This window comes from Epinephelus moara, chromosome 17, assembly GCF_006386435.1.
Source record: "Epinephelus moara isolate mb chromosome 17, YSFRI_EMoa_1.0, whole genome shotgun sequence".
Taxonomy (NCBI): domain Eukaryota; kingdom Metazoa; phylum Chordata; class Actinopteri; order Perciformes; family Serranidae; genus Epinephelus; species Epinephelus moara.
Window position 1 is genome coordinate 10,373,703 of NC_065522.1, and position 16,621 is coordinate 10,390,323.

Sequence of the window (16,621 nt, forward strand, 5' to 3'; positions counted from 1 at the left end):
CAGGTCCTCACTACTGTGTAATTGTGAGGGCAGCTGAGGGGTTTATTTTAAGGGAGCTGTGCATTTTGTGATATTAGCACCAAATTTTGTGCATCCTGCCAGTAGGCCATATATCCAGCTGTCACTGTAAAATGCATTTTCGGCAGACTGTGGTTGTGAAGCTAAAAATACCTAACTATGTCCCCTAAGATTCTGCCACTTTTGTATCCATTATGAGCACAGTATCCTTCTGCATTCTTTCTACTGAAACCATGAACAACATATAGCTTCTAGATTGTACAGCACCAAGTAAATGGATTGTTGGCATTTATGTACAACTTATATGTATGAAACAAGATCTAAACTGACACAGGTAATATATTATAGCTAAACTGTGACACGTCACACTCTAGCAGGACAACAAAATCTGCTATTTAATGAACTCTGACAGAACTGACCTTTAGTTCTCTCTGGAGTTTGTGGAGTTTTTTGAACACGTCCTGTGCTGTGCTCTCCATGCTCTCTGTCCGCAGCGTAGCAAACTGACCAACCTTCCAGATGTTCCAGTTGGCATTCCACTCCTGTGTGATCTCCCACACCTGCTGCAGGTGGTCTATGTCCTATACAAAACATACAGACACAAACAAAAGCTCAAAACCTGGGTTTAATGCACATTTGTTTAATGTCAACCCCTCTCTGTCATGCCTGTCAAATGCCTTATACCACACTGTATCAAATATTTGTAAAACTGCCTCCAGAGTGCTTAAATACTGCTTTATTCACACATGTTGAGACAGTTTATCAACCATGATTCCAATGCTAAGTGCTCAGTATGTTGGAGTCTATACAGGCTTATGGCAAGACAACAGTATGAGCCTAGTGCTGCATCAGACCTTCTCCAGCGTCCAGATGCTTTTGGAGGGGGGCTGTTCTATTTTGAAGAAGCCCAGCCCGCTAATGATCGTCTTCTCTTCCTGCTTCAGAGCCTCCAGTTGGCTCCGATGCTCTACTATTTGGTTCAAGGCCAACTCAGTACTCAGTGCACTGTCAAATGGACCTGGATATTCACATGCAAAAAAGTAGGGAGATACAAAACACATGAAAAAGCATACAATTAGATAGACATACATACGTTCAAACACAAAAGCAAAGAGCAACAACTAATTTGTGGCGAGATCATCATCCAGACCATGCATGGCCTACAGACAGCTCTGTCCTATAATCAGTAAAGGAAAAATACAAAGCAAATATAAAAAATGACGAATATATCTGGTATTCAATTCACTGTATTAAAAGTAAATTAATATCTCTTTTTTGATTGTATAAACCATTACTGTAGACTCAATTTTCAATAAATGTCACAATATAAAGTAAATTATTATGTAAAATAACATGTCAAGTAGTAGGTTTAATCCATATCAGCCACCCTGTAACACACTAATGAGAGGCAGGGGAAGCAAGGGAGAGAGGGGAAGGAGAGATGGTAGTAAAAACAAAAGGGAAACAAGAGGAACCAAAAGCAGTGGGAAAGGCAGAGAGGAGGCGAAGGGGAGCGAGGGATGATAATAATGGGGCAGGATATCAGTCATGACGTGTCTTCTACTCAGGGAGATCAATTTTTCTGTGAAAGGGAGCAGCTGCTCCATGACTCATGGACAGAAGCAAACAGGAAGGTGTACGTGAGTGTACAAGGTAATAATGTACATGAGTGTGTGAAAGACACTCATGTACAAGAAAAATAGAGAGTATGTGCATTACCTGTGCTGTTGAACTCATTTAGAGTGGTCTGGATCTTCTTCTTGAACTCCTCAGAGGAGAGGATGAGGCTGTTCTTAAACTTCTCCTTATGCTTCTGCAGCATGATGTCACTGTCAATTAACACCTGCTGGAAGGACACCCACTCCCCATTCAGCACCTCATGCATATCTTGCACCTGTGGGTAAACCAAATGGTATAATTAAAAAAATGATGGGAGGAAACCCTATAACACAAGATATGACAGGTATTTTGCTTGGTTTCCATGAATACGTTACACCAGAAATAGCAGGCACCATCTCTTACAAAGTGAATATCTGGGAGAGAAAACTTAAGAGGCATTGCAGGGGTGCAATTAAAATGTTAAAGTCACATTATGTGTGTTTTTATCTTTCAAGTCCTGCATCAAGTTCACCATATCTGTGTATATATTTGTTTATTAATGAGTGAGGTGCTTACAGCCTGTTCTACTGAGACTTCATATTTGCCCAGGATAGCAAACTGTTCATGAATGAGAGGAATCTGAGCTTCTGTCTTGGCCAAATCGCCCTGGAGAGTCTTCAAAAGCTTCAGGCTCTCACCAAGCTCTGCCAGTGTCTGGGGAGGTTGTCTAAGCCTAAACACACACATGCAAACAAACACAACTTAAAGTCACACCACCTTTTAGCACACTGCATATTTCATATATTTACTGAATCAAAATCTGCTCCCTTTATTCTCACATCAATTTTTCCCTTCGTCTTCATCTACCCTCAATGACTAAAATGATAAGGATAGGTTAACTCAATACTCAGTGTTTTTCACCTCAATTCATCTCAGGGGAAAAAAACAGGTGCTCTAACTATTGTGTACACTGTGTGGAAACATTGTCCTAAACAGTAAACACCAAATTTTTTTTAGTAATATTTTTACAAAAGCTATAAACTAAATACAGTAGGTTGCCCAAAACAACATAAATACACTGCGCATAGACACATCCATTGTCGTATACTCTCACTCTGGCCAAGGACCTTTGTAAGCTCTCTCTCCCTCTATGTCAATCATCTATTATAAACACATTAAATGCCCCACAAAATCAAGTCCTTTCACTTGACTCCCCACCTGTTGGCATTGTCGTGCAGGGAGGCAAGAAGGTCTTTTAGGCGGGTGCTAGCCATGTGGCTGAGCAGCTGAGTGAATTTGGTTTGCCACTCACTGCAGAGCTGCGTCAAGGAAAACTTTAGTGGTGAACAGTCCAGTGAGACAAACCAGATGTTCACCACAGTCTCTTCCTGTTGAACACTGTAGGCCTTTTCTGTGTACCTGTGGGTGAACCAGAGAATAGATATGAAACAGAAATGTAGAAGAAAGGCACGCTTCAGTATGTTTAACAACAACTTCTAAAGAATGACAAATGACAAAATGAATCAAATGTTTTCTTGGGAAATCAGGAACTACAAGATGACAATCTGCTCTGCAAATTGACTTTTAAAAGTTGTTAGTTTGTCCGAGACAGAGCTTGTGATTGTTGAAACAGTGGAAAGATGAACTAAGATGGTTAATTTGAGTTTTATTTTGTTTCTGTCAACTTTGAATGAAGTGTATTTTATAATGATATAAGTGGAGTCTGATAGAAAAATACCAAAGATACCCTTTAATTTATGCCACTCACACTGTACTCCACTGCTCCAAGCAGTACCAAAGGGTCATAGAGACTGCCAAAACAGGTCAACAGAGATTGGTGTTTAGAAATTAGTGTTTTTTGCACAGTACCTGTGTATATCTGCATCAAAAGTAGTGACTGGTGGGTTTAGTCTCTGGTAACGTTGTATAAAAGAGTCTTGGTTGTTCTCCCAGATATCCCTGTATTTGTCCCACGTCTTCAGATAGGCCAACAGTTGGTTGGCATTGGCTGTCATCCCTGTGGCCACTGCAGCCTGAATTTTTCTTATCTCCTCATCTTGCTCTGAAAGATCAAAGGGACCAAAGTGACAGTTGGGACAAGAGTAGAATATACAACTGCCTGTAATCACTGTCAGTGCTACCATAAGTTGCGAGGATTTAATTTATACATCAGGTCTACATTTGCTCAACACACAGAAAAAAAAAAACCCAGATAAGATCTACACACTGGTACTTTTTCTTGGAAAATGTAGATTCCCTGATAGAAAAAAAACTTGCACGAACATTTTTTAAAATATATTTCCAACCTATGTTGATGTGTATGGGATTCCCCTGGGACTGTTTGCAGGAGAGAACTTCAGGTAGTCGTTTAAATTCTGAGATGGTGTTGATGAGCTGAGGCAGAATGTTCACGATCTGAGCGAGCTTTCTGAGTGTCGGGGAGAATTCCAGCTGTCAAAACAGAGACAGACACACACACAGTAAGTCACTTTTACCCAAGATATGAAATTGCCAGCTAATAAATGATGAATTCCACTGAACTGCTGTCAGAGCAATTTACATACCTGTGTATGAGTGAGTGTTAAAGCAAATGTGCCCCAAAAAGAAAAGAAGGAAGGAAGGAAGGAAAGAAAGAAAGAAAGAAAGAGGAGGAGGAAGGACACACAAATGCAAGAAAGCTGGCATGCTGGCATCACTGTCTTTTGTTAAGACGGTGATGAATAATGAATAATAATCCACATCCCTTTGGTTTAATCCTTTCTGCCTGTGTATGTTAATCCAAATAAACTGAAACCGACCCTGAGCTGTGAGCCCTAATTGCATGGCTGGGTGGCAGACCAGAGGAGGCCGAGGCCACGTCCCCACCATGCTGTTCAAGTGATGCTACACTGCAGGTCTTACAGTATGGGTGTTGTCCTGTCTGCATGGGAATCTCAGTTTGACTAAGGAGTGGGTACATTATATTTCCTACTGCACACCAGTGAGCACATACCATACAAGTTTGCCTTCCATGCAGGTCAACATATGGGGGCATGTCTTAACATATGTGGCCATTCTCTATACTCATTATCACATGGCCCAGTGGGATTAAAAGGGTTTGATGGTACCTTTGGTGTGGTTTGGGGAGTTGCTTGGCGCAGAGTTACCAGGACTTTGAACAAAGGATTGGGTGATGTTTTGCTGTCTCCGTTGATTGCCCTGGATAGCTTCTCCATGGAGCTCTTGATGTTGATCCTAAGAGCTTTCTCTATAATGTGGTCCACCTTTTCTGTGTAGGTCACCCAGTGCTCCTGGACCTTAAACACCATGGTAAAAAAATTTGGTAAACCATGGTAAAATTTTCAGAAAAAGAGCAAAACTACTGACCACATAACAGCTGCAAGTGAAAAATCGTACTTTTCTATCCTCTACGCCTCTGCCTAAACTTAGCATACTTTAAGTATACTACATAAAGAAAACAGAAAATAATAAACTAATAAACGTGCAAAAGTGCAGGATTATTTCTGACAAAATGCTATCAATATTGAATGAAAAACAAAGCACATACCTCAGATCCATCATGAGAGAAGGTGTTGTGGATGCGGGTCATGATATCAGCAATTTCCTTGTGTGCTGAGCGCAGTATTTTGAGATGGCTCTGCAGGTGAGCCTTCTGGTCATCCTCAAACTCCAGATTTCTGAAAAATTACAACAGGAGAAACATTCAAGATGCAACTAACAACGGAAACTTATGTGAATTGCTTGAAACAGTGTCAAAAAGTGGAGATCCTTCCTCAGTGAGCTGTCAGTGCGTGGTAACACTGGCCTGTTAAAATATCAGTTGGTTTTCTAGACAATTATCAAGAATAAATGAATGAACAAATAAATAAGCATTATACAGTGAGATGAATCAAGTTAAATAAATCAAAAAACTATTTTAGTCACGGTTTACTGTACTCAATGAATATGACTTTCAAATACACACCTACAATAAGAAGAGACTTAAAACATAGCCAATAATATCTGCACACTATCGTCTATTTTGTGTATTTAGTGTATTGGGCATCCCATGCAATGAGGTAGTAATCACATTTCTGTTGTTACCTGTACATAGTCTTTCCATCCAGCTTAACCAGCAATGTTTGACTGATTTGGGAACAGAGGTTGGAGATGGATTGATTGGCAACTTTGTATCCATCAACTATTGACTGGACCTGGAGCGTAATGAAGAGACGAGACGAGACGAGACGAGACGAGACGAGAGACGAGACGTGAAGAGAAGAGAAAAGAAGAGAAGAGTGTTGATGAGCCTGCTGATCAATGGTTCATTACAGTGAATCATGGCAACAGCCAAGTCTTACCACGGTAAGTATGTGTGGGATTTGAGTTAACTTATAATTGTTACCTTTTATAGGCATTTATGGAGAAGCCATGGCTCGCTAGCACAAATTAAACTTCTGGATTAAATATGTATGATAAAGAGGCTCTTATTAAGGTGTAATATGAGGTGAAATGATGATTCCTCTCACATTTAATTTTTACAATTTGGCTTCAATTCACCACCTCACCATCTGCGTCACCAATTCCCCCTGTCTCTGAAATGTTCATATGCATTATTCAGAGTTTCCCTACGGGTTTGCAAATACTCCAGTCAATTTTTTTTTATAGATCCTATCTTTTGCATGGGAAGTGGCATACCCCGCTTTCAGGCCTCGTTTTGTTTACGCAATGGTTATAAATGAGACCCCAGGTCTGTTGAGGTTACTTTTAGTTACTTTTGTCCTTTTCTCTGGAACAAACTGCTTGATGAAGTAAGATCTGTCACAAATGTGTCCATGCTCCCAAGTAAACTGGAAACAACTTTTGCCAAACAAATATTTTATGCCAGTCAAGAGACTGTATCCACACAACTGTCTATTCACCCACTTTTCTAACCTATAGGTCACCACTGCTGCCAGTCTGACACTCAAAAGACAGAGGAAAAAAAGTGAATAGAGTAACAATAATACTGCACGTGCCCATACAAGTAAGGAGTGAACTGTGTGTTACAACCTTTTCAACATGCAGGAGACAGTCACAGACGAAGACAGTAGAAGGTTCTTTAGAAGACCACAGGAGCTTGGTAAGCCCTGGCTCAATCTTCTTGTCCATGATACGAATTTGCTCCCGAAACAGACCAAACTCCTCAGGAGATAGCATTCCAATGACTCTGATAAACATACACACACAGATGAAAGGTAAGTAAACAATTATGTTTTGTTTACTGGTTGAGTACTACTGCGGTGAGCAAATCGTCTAACAGCTAGAACACTGTTGAGAATGTGTGATATTATATGCATGTTTGTTCTCATCTTCCCTTTGTACATGTCAAACCTGTTATAGTCCCTGATCAGCTGCCGTACTCTCTCTCTCAGGACTCTGAGGTCCTCCCTGTCCTGGTAAATGTCACACACACTCTGTGGGATCTCAAACTTTAGTTGATCCCAGTAGTAGATCTCAGAGAACAGATTCAACAGGTTGCTGGAAAAGAAAACACATACACATAAACAAATAATGAGAGCATGTACGTGTCATGTATGTGTACCCATGCATTTGTGTCTACATTTGTGTGGAGCTGATGGTGAGAGTTAACACACAAAGTATTGAGACTCTTGTGTGTAAGTCCTGTTTTTGTCACCCACTTGTCAAAGTTGATGTAAAGCTTGCCAGTCTTGTCCTTGCAGCGCACCATGAGTGGCTGCTCCAGTCTCTTGTGGTACTGTCCCTCCAGGCTCTGGGTCCACTCGCTATAGTTCCTCCTCACCATCTCGTCCAAAGCCTGAACTGTCTGGTCATAGGTGAGAAAGACCTGCTTGCAGCTGTATGACTCAGGCATGAAGTAGGCCTTCTGAAGCAACTGGAGGGGAAGGAAACAGGACGAATCGAGGGTTCAGTTAAGATCATTAGTACTGCTTACAGTCAACATATGATTAAAATTCAACTAAAACAGGACCAGAATTCAAACTACACTTAACTTAGCACGCTGCTCATGTGATGGTATGAAGTAACTGGTGTGTACAAGGACTAAAAGGAATAGATTACTGTGTAGTCTAATGGACTCACCTCCATGGGACTCTTTATGCTATCTCTGAGGGCCCTTGCCCAGTGGGCATGGCCTGCTAACCGGGGCATTTGGTCAGGATAAGACCATGTCCTCTGGTTCAGCTCCTTGTTGACCATTTTGAGCTCCTTGTTAAAGATGTTGTATACGTCCTCCGCTTTCTCGTCTGTGGTGCGCCTAATGGCCTGGGATGGACAAGATTGGATGAAAGTGAATGAGTACACAAATTGTGTTTGAGAATGGTTTATCAAAGAGCTCTAAACACAACATAAAAAAAGATATACTATAAACCAAGCCTCGTATTTCAAAGTCTTTTGCTCTGAGTGAATTAAAGTTATAGAAGGGGCAGTTCTCTATGACCTCAGCAAAGGACAATTTACCGTGGTGTGGGTTAGCCATAACAAACTGCAGAGACTACAGGCATCCAAAAATGAACCTATAAGAATTGTGACGGTTTAATACACAGAAGATTGAGGGAATTCTTTAATTCAGAAATGCATGTCTAATAAATGGTGTAAAAACAAACTCAGGACTTAAGTGTGTGTGTGTGTGTGTGTGTGTGTGTGTGTGTGTTTGTGAGAGAGACACCTCGCGGGTAGACATTGGCATAAAAATATGCAAAAGCCGAAATCCTTCCTGCACTGTCCTCACGGTCTTAAACACTGATCTGATCAGGTTCTGCATCATCATTTCCAGGTCCTTTATCAAAGCTTGAAACCTGCATACACACACACACACACACACACACACACACACGCACACGCACACACACACAAAAGAACATAACTACACATTAAAACACAAAGGCATGATGACATGATGACCGGCTGATAAATACAACAAAAGCACATTATATTATTAGTTTGGTAAACATAACATGTCTGTGTGGAGGTGGGAGGAGAGGCACAGTTGAGGCTGATTATTTGGCACAGTGACATTTTGGTGCTCATTTTGGCAAAAAAATTGTGTCCATTTACAATTCCTTAACATGGCTAAGAAAGACTCATTCACATTATTGCACATTATTGTTTTGTTTCTTTCTGCTCAGGACCAACTTGTTGACAGAGGATCACACTCACACCTCCTCAAAATCTGACATACTTTACATACAGATGGCACAGCGTGGAGACATTTATTAATTATTCAAACCTTGTGATGAGACTCTGGGATTTAATAATAACTCCTCTGAGCATTTTTTCTAAAAACTAGCACATTTACCAATCCATAATTTGTATTTATTTGTTTAAAGACATAAGGACTTGGGAAATATGTATTCCGCTGGACTGATTTTTTGCAAGTACACTTGCTAACATTCACTGGACACAAATGACAGAAAAGTTTTTTTTTCAGCTATGCAGAGGAATAGAAGAACTGCAGTTTGAATGTAGTAATCAGCCTTTATCAATTGTTTGCACAACTACAACTGACAGATCCCTCAGCAGCTGGAGCAACAACACTTTAGCCACCTGCTCCGTCTACCACTGACAGCAAATTTGGGATGATGTACATTATCATCTGGGATTTTGTAAGTAAAGGTCAGGTGGTTTATAAAGCAGAGCTTTTTTTCTCTCTCTTAGAGATCTCAGCCTCTGTTTCACCTGCTGCTGCTTCTAAAGGGGATAAAAGGAGCTCACGTGATTGGTCATTAAGGAAGCTAGTCCACCTGCTGATTCTGTGGTCCTTCTATTATTAATGTATTCAGCCTCTATTCCACCTTGCACCCATCTTTGCCTGGCTGCACCTGTTTTTACGCAAACATATGCTGGTCATGCTTGCGTATGCAGCTTGTACTCCACACTATTACATTAAGTCTTAGTTTGAATGTGTTCAAAATAAGTAGACCTACTTGTTGAATTCATTGCACCATGTGGTGCTCTCGACATCAAAGATGCCCTCGCTAACAGAGTGCAGGTTCTGAAGGCCATAGTGGAAGCTGCCCTCTATCTTCAGAAGGGAGCGGGTGAACTCTGGTCCCTGGCAACCGCTGAAGATTGGCAGGGCATTCTGTTGACCATCCTCCCAACGGGCAAACTGATGCTGGCAGTCACATACCTGAGAGAAAGCAAGAAAAAATAATATTCCAAACAGAACACACTGTATCAAGACATTTAAAAAAATACTTTGGGAAATTATTGTACAGTTTGAAGACTAAGTATAAAGGAGTTCATATCCCATTGATTTATCACAGACTTATCCACAACCAGGCTTGTTCAGTATTAGCTGGGATATAAGGAAGATATAAAATACATGAATACATAGTGGAGACAAAATGACAAATAAAAGGAAAGTCACCAAAGGCAAAACTCTATTCTGTATTTGACTCAGATTTGTTTAAATCACAACTAGAACAACACATATCACATATAATTTGGCTTTGTGGTTCTAATGTGATACACGTGGCGATGCAGCCTCACTCTAATCACCTCTGTGCCATTCTTTTAGTATTGTTCTGTCTACAGCATTTCAACAGCATGAGAATTACATGTGCTAATGTCTCTGCATGTGTGAGTGTAGAAAAAATTCACCTCAAGGAGCTCTCTGAACTTCTGAATGAAAACATCAACCACCGCAAAAATTTTGGTTTGGTCCAGGACCCAGCCTTTTGAAGAATATCTGATGTAAAAAAGGAGGGGGAAGAACAGAGAGAAAAAGGGGAAACAGAAAGAAGGGAGGGGTCAGAGAGTAGGAAACAGAAATGAGGAGTCAGATGAGTACCTCAGTATTTTGGAAATGGGTCTACAAGTCACTCATTGTAAAGTATTAAAAAACTCTCCAAATCTATCTGTTGTTGGTTGTCTAGGTTTGGTTTGCTTGCTCTAAGATGAAGCATTTAAATCTGCCTATAAATATAAGCACCATGTGTCTAAAACAAACTTCCAAAAAAGGCCATGATCTCTGCCCTAAACTCAAATCAAAGCTTTTCTGTTTGACAATGCTCGTTAAGAGCCTATTTATTTCTGCATTGACACAACAATGACATTTTGCCCTACTTCACAACTTTGCCTTAACTAAATGTCAATTCAGTTTCATCCTAAACCCATATAACATAGTGATTTACAATATTTGAAATCAAACACATTTACTTTTGATCATTTAAGAATTAAGATTTCTAAAGTCCCCACGGGTAACCAGTTGACAGTGTGCTCGAGTCCCCACACAAGTAAGATTTCTCCTACCTAAGGTGAATCTGTGAGATGTCCTGGTAAATCTCCTTCCAGGCCAGGCAGCACTGGATACAGTCAGTGAGGTTCTGCTTGCTAGAGATCACGTAACCCTTAAAGATCGTGTCCAGGGAGATGCTTTGGTAGCACAGGCGGACAATCTCATTACTCATCTGCAACACAGCAGAAAACAAATACTTGTCACAAATAATAGTCTGGTGAGACCGAGGTTCAGACCCTCATATCCACATCTATTATATTTATTGTGAGTTTACTAATGTCTTTTTAGCAGCCAGCAAATACATCTTTACCAGGCTGGCTAATTACATTCACAAGCTCAAACCCCAGATTGAAAGAGTCAGTTGCTATTATATATTTGTATCCTTCTAGCCCATTGAACGTGAACTCAGGGCATTGCTGTAAAAGAGCTTAATGCTCAGTCAATTTTCCCTGAATAAACAATGGATTGATTGAGTTGCCTGCAAAAAACATCTCTGCTAAAACCCCTTCTTTCTTAACTTCATGTCTCGTCTTACCTCTTTCTTGGAAACAACCAGACAATTTACGTTTGTATTTTGATGTGGAGGAGGCAGATATCAGACTGCCTTTAATACTATTGACAAAAAACGTATTCTGATCTACAACTGAAAGGGCATTTTGACAGCTGAAGGTTATCTTTTAATGTTGGTCACTGAATTATCTGTGGAATATGATTGCTTGTGTAAAGGACCTCACATCTATTAATTGCCTACAAAATAACTGTTAGAAATACGAAGGGTGAATTGAGCATGTGTCTGTTTGTGTGCAGTATGTTCAAATGGTGCATATGAGTGAGAGTGATGACAGAGGAACAGAGCAAGAAGGTTGATAAAAGAAACCTGGTGTGAGTACGCTACTCCTGATTACTCAGATGCAGTTAAATGCAGGTACCTTGCGGAAGAGACCAGTAATCCTGTCACTGGTGTTGTAGTGGGGGGAGTTGTTCCAGATGATGCGAATGAGATTGACAATGTGCTCTAGCTTCGGAGCTACTTGGCTAGGCTTGAGCCTGGCAAGCTCTTCACAAGGCTCCTTCAGTATGGACAGGAAGGTCAGGTTTGACTGAGCCTGCAGAGAGCAATACTGGGCAACAAACATACACAAAAAAGATGATAATATGAATGAAGATGATGATGATGATTATTATTATCCTTCAGTCATGGTGAGCAGCATTCCAGTCCATAAGTAAAAAGGAACTGATCAAGAGATGATTATAGACTCGAGACTTGTAGTACCTGTATTTCTTCAGCCAGTTTGCAGAAGCGCTGTAAGTAGCGAGACTTAGAGAGCTCCAGGATGTTCTGGATGTTCCTGACCCCTGGCTTTTGCAGCTGCTTGCTGATGTTCAGCAGCTTGTCAGAGCGAGTCTGCCAGAAGGCTATCTCCACCAGTGGGCCACAGTTGTCCCCAGTCTTCATTTCTTGGTCATTCAGTAGCTCTTTAATCTGATCCGTCCAGAAGATCATAACACCTAAACATAGGAAGAACAAGTGAGCGGAAGACAAGGGAGATAGAGGTAGGGAGAAATAAAGATGTAAAGAAAGGACAAAGAGTCGGGGCGTCGGTGGCTTAGTGGATAGAGCAGGCACCCCATGTACAAGGCTGTTGCCGCAGGGGCCCGGGTTCAACTCCAGCCTGTGACCATTTCCTGCATGTCACTCCCCCTCTCTCTCTCCCCCCCTCACACTTGTCTGTCCTGTCAATTAAAGGCTAAAATGCCCAAAAAATATCTTTGAAGAAGAAAAGACAAAGAGTCAGAACGAGAAAAAAACAGGAGGAGGAAGCACATACTTGTAAAAGCAGAGGTTGGAATGATGTGAAAACAACTTCGTATGATGAAAATGTTTGAATAAAAGCATGGATTTGAGGAGAGAATGGAGTTAGGGCAGAAAAAAAGAAGATGGCTGGACTAAGAGTAGAATACAAAAAACTCTCAAGCTCTCAAATTCTCAAAAGAGTCTGAGATAGAGAGCCAATGCTAAAGTTTCAAAGCTGTTTTAGAAGAGAAACTCACAGACCAAAACTCTGTGACCTCTTAGACACAGACCGCACATAGATGGATGGAAAGAGAATGGCATCCCACCCATCCATACATACATACATCCACATATACAGAGCTCCCCGGACTTACTTTCCATTCTCTGTACCAGCTTCTTGTCCTTGCTGGCCTCCTTAGGGTTGCACTGTGAGCCTTCTATTGGAATGTATAGAACTGTTTTGCCCTCCTTCTTATACACATGCTCTGTTCAAAAATAAAAATTATATTAACATATAACTATAATATTGAACAACAGAACTTGTGCATGTGGTATGGTAATATTGGCCATCCTATGCAAAATGCATACTGACTCAAATTCGACATGTGTCTTGTACTTTTCATGACCTCTACTGCGCCATCCTGACATAGAGGGCAACCTGTATACCAGGGCCTATAAAAAATATCTTTGCCCTCCATTTATATACATAGGATGTCAACCTACTATTTACGGTCACAGAGGAGCTTCACTCTTGGTGAACAAAATTGTTGAGCTACATCAGAAATATGCCAGGGTTTCAGAATGAACAATCTTTAGATTGCTTTTGATTAACTGGCTAATAACTGAGCTGTTGAATTACCAAAAAAAATAGGATTTCTATCTAGAATATCTTATCTTTTATCTTATCATCTTGGAAACACCTAGTTTCCCTTCTGTGGATGTACAGTTTTTTGTTAGGTACCTGTCAACAGAAACCAGGGAACACTGAATTGGAATCTGAAAATACCAAATCTATTGCTCTATTCAATTGACAAAAGTAGTCTAGTTGCAACTATACTTTGTTTTGAGGTTGTTTATATTCTCTGACTCATTTATTTCTGCAGCCCACTGAAGCATAGCTATATATGCTTATCGTCAAACCAGAAAGCTCAGAGAGTGAAACTCTGGGCCTCCACCAACCATTGTAGATCAAGTTCACAAAATATAGAAAGCAGGAGATTTGTGCGACAATAGCTCTTAAAGAAATGCTCTTCAATGGTGTGAAGAGTCAGTATTTACAAACGAAGGGGTGCGTGTATTGAAACACAAACCTTCCTTTGGATTGGCATAGAGCAGTGATTCTAAAACTGTGGGGCAGGCTCCCCTGGGGAGACATAGGGCCACTGCGGGTGGGGTGTGGATGACCAGGGGAAAAATCAATCAGCAACCTCTGGGGGCTGAAAAATGAAGCCAACATGGAATTGCCAAAAACTGCAGTTCTTTGAATGGCCACTTGAGACTGACTCCAGAAGCCAGTCAATCCCCATAGACCCCCATGTTCAAATGTCCAACTAAACAGCAGAAACAAACATGCTGTCATTCTTCATCCTTAAAAGCCCCCATCTGTAGCAGCCTTGCATTTAAACCTGGACAGCTATCCCCTAATCCCATAGTTACTACCACTTTGAAAATCTGGCTACAAATTAGGTAGTACTTTGGCTGAACTTGCTAAAACTAAACTTGCTAAACTCAACACCTTAGCATTCCAACAAGCTCCATTGGCCTCTGGTATTGACCATTTACTTGCAGTTACTGAACTGTCAAGAGGCCACATTTCGTTCATATACAACCTTTTATCAACAGTGACTCCCCCTGCTCTGTATAAGAATAAATCAGGCTGGGAGGCCGAATTAGGTATCACATTGTCAGATGAATGGTGGGATGATGCATTGAAAGCAATAAATTTATCCTCCCCTTGTGCGAGGCTTAGCCTCATTCAGTTCGAAATTCTTCACAGGATCCATTTTAGCAAAGCTAGATTACTGAAGATCTATCCAAACCTCTCGATACTGGCACAACCCCTGGCATCAAGTAACAATTTGTATAAAAAGAACCATTTTTGTTCTACGTGAGGGATATTAAACATGCTTCAGAGGTGCTTCACAAACACTGCCAGTGTAGATTGCTCTTTAATGACGTATTGTATGGAGGAGACCCTTAAAGAGTTTCAATGTTATACCATAGTGATGGGGCAAAGATAATGCCTTTACAGGAGTCAAGGCGATTTTTATAAGTACTGCCTTGTGTGTTGCTGTTTAACATTAAACTGTCTCTTGCTCTTTCCGTCTGAGATACCCACCTGTAAGGCTGGCAAGATAGCAGTGCATGTTGTAGGTATGGGTGTCCTTGATGCTCCTATCCTTGAAGGTGCTGATGGCGAGTCGGGGAGCATACAAACAGGTCATTTCATAAAACAGCGTCTTGGCGGGGTCGCTCCGCATTGTGCCAAACTGTATGACCTCCTCAAACGTCTCTACAGTGATTATGGCTCCTGGCATGCGGCAAAAATAGAACAGCTGCTCTACCACCTGTTCCCATTAGAAAAAAAAATGTTGTCAGCTTGGTGGTGATAAGAAATGAAAAATACAGGGAGGGAGTTGAATTTAAGAAATGAAACATACTGTAAAGATGGAGAAGCGAGCGCTCCAACCTTTTCAGACAAAGTTAATGCTCTTTAGGAATATGAACAAAGGCATTCAAACATCTCTCTCTGACAGGACTGTGCAAGTGCCTGTATATTATACTATCTAATTCAAATGTACAAAGGACTGAAAGTGGGGAGGACAGTGCGCCTTACCCGTGAGGGCATGGAGTGGTCCACCTGCAGCTTGGCATGGGTGTCCACGTAGACTGCCATGGTGCTGATAGATGTGTCCATAATAAATTGATCCACAGCCCTCTCATCCTCCTCTGTCCACATTTCCTCGGTTATACCACAGGGAACAAGACAGCGAGTAAACCGCTTCCATGACAATGAAGGAGAAAAAGGGGGAAGTCAAAAAGTGAAAGGTGGTTATTTAGTGGGATAATGTATATGCACAACCCACAGAGACAGAAGAAAAAATATCACAACTTGAAATCAATGACCCAGCTTTACCTGTCGAATGGTCTTGGAGTATTCTTCATCCATGTCTTTCAAAGCTTCCTTCTTACTCTGTGGTTAATGCAGCAGCTTATGTGCACACAGAGACAAACACACAAGATGGACTGAAATGCAGTGGCATACTTAGACAATAATTCCTGATTTAAACTTTAACATTTAAACCTCACAGTCCTGTTCTTTGCTGTTAAAAATACTTAACTTTATTGCGTTTGTTTTTTCTTCTTTTCCTTTTCTCTGTACTTTTTGTAAAGTAACGTTAGAGGACACGTATATAGTAGCTCTTGGCTGGAGACTACCGTTAGCTCAAAACAATCTACCGTTAGCCAGCTAGCTAGCTACCAAACCTTTGGCAACTTACGGCAGGTTAATTTACTGACCTCTCCGGCAGCCGTTACGTTGTCACAAGCTAAAATACACGGCACCCGCCAAAGTTAAACTATGTACTCTACAACAACTGTAACTGTAAAGTATCGTATCAAAAGTCATTCTTCGTGATAGCTACGTTACTACTTTTATAACTGTTCCTGTAAAGTTATCGTCCCCTCAGTCAAACCTGTGGCTTGAGTGTGCATGTCTCCATGGTAACGTTTGGTTGCCTAGGTAACCCCAGAGTGGGTTGGGCTCAAGAGCGCGAGCAGGAGTGATATGTGGACTTTTTTTAAGGCGTTTTGAACAGTGGTTGAGTTGTTTTGTTTAAGTCTATGCATCTTGATTTTAGAGGATAGTTAGAAGGGGCATTTTTGGTAGAATACTGCTTTGTTAGTTTGCAGCATGAGGCCGGGAACTGTATGTGGTGTTGCACCCAACAACATGCAGGTCGTCAGGT

General features: G+C 41.0%; 1 protein-coding gene across 1 annotated transcript in view; it reads right to left on the minus strand.

Moving 5' to 3' along the window:
* The window catches only part of dnah2 (dynein, axonemal, heavy chain 2), a 61,635-nt gene extending 45,260 nt beyond the window's left edge, over nt 1–16,375 (minus strand). The window contains exons 1-24 of the mRNA XM_050067010.1: nt 15,790–16,375; nt 15,490–15,654; nt 14,992–15,220; nt 13,028–13,138; nt 12,132–12,367; nt 11,788–11,979; nt 10,873–11,030; nt 10,222–10,309; nt 9,543–9,748; nt 8,285–8,414; nt 7,699–7,881; nt 7,278–7,492; nt 6,970–7,116; nt 6,649–6,805; nt 5,701–5,810; nt 5,165–5,294; nt 4,725–4,913; nt 3,924–4,068; nt 3,487–3,679; nt 2,836–3,036; nt 2,194–2,350; nt 1,738–1,912; nt 873–1,036; nt 438–599 (exon numbers count right to left, since the gene is read on the minus strand). Of these exons, the coding sequence (XP_049922967.1) occupies nt 438–599; nt 873–1,036; nt 1,738–1,912; nt 2,194–2,350; nt 2,836–3,036; nt 3,487–3,679; nt 3,924–4,068; nt 4,725–4,913; nt 5,165–5,294; nt 5,701–5,810; nt 6,649–6,805; nt 6,970–7,116; nt 7,278–7,492; nt 7,699–7,881; nt 8,285–8,414; nt 9,543–9,748; nt 10,222–10,309; nt 10,873–11,030; nt 11,788–11,979; nt 12,132–12,367; nt 13,028–13,138; nt 14,992–15,220; nt 15,490–15,654; nt 15,790–15,822 (3,876 nt within the window). The 5' untranslated portion in view covers nt 15,823–16,375. The remainder of the gene's footprint in view (nt 1–437; nt 600–872; nt 1,037–1,737; nt 1,913–2,193; nt 2,351–2,835; nt 3,037–3,486; nt 3,680–3,923; nt 4,069–4,724; nt 4,914–5,164; nt 5,295–5,700; nt 5,811–6,648; nt 6,806–6,969; nt 7,117–7,277; nt 7,493–7,698; nt 7,882–8,284; nt 8,415–9,542; nt 9,749–10,221; nt 10,310–10,872; nt 11,031–11,787; nt 11,980–12,131; nt 12,368–13,027; nt 13,139–14,991; nt 15,221–15,489; nt 15,655–15,789) is intronic.
* Between the last annotated feature and the right edge of the window lie 246 nt (nt 16,376–16,621).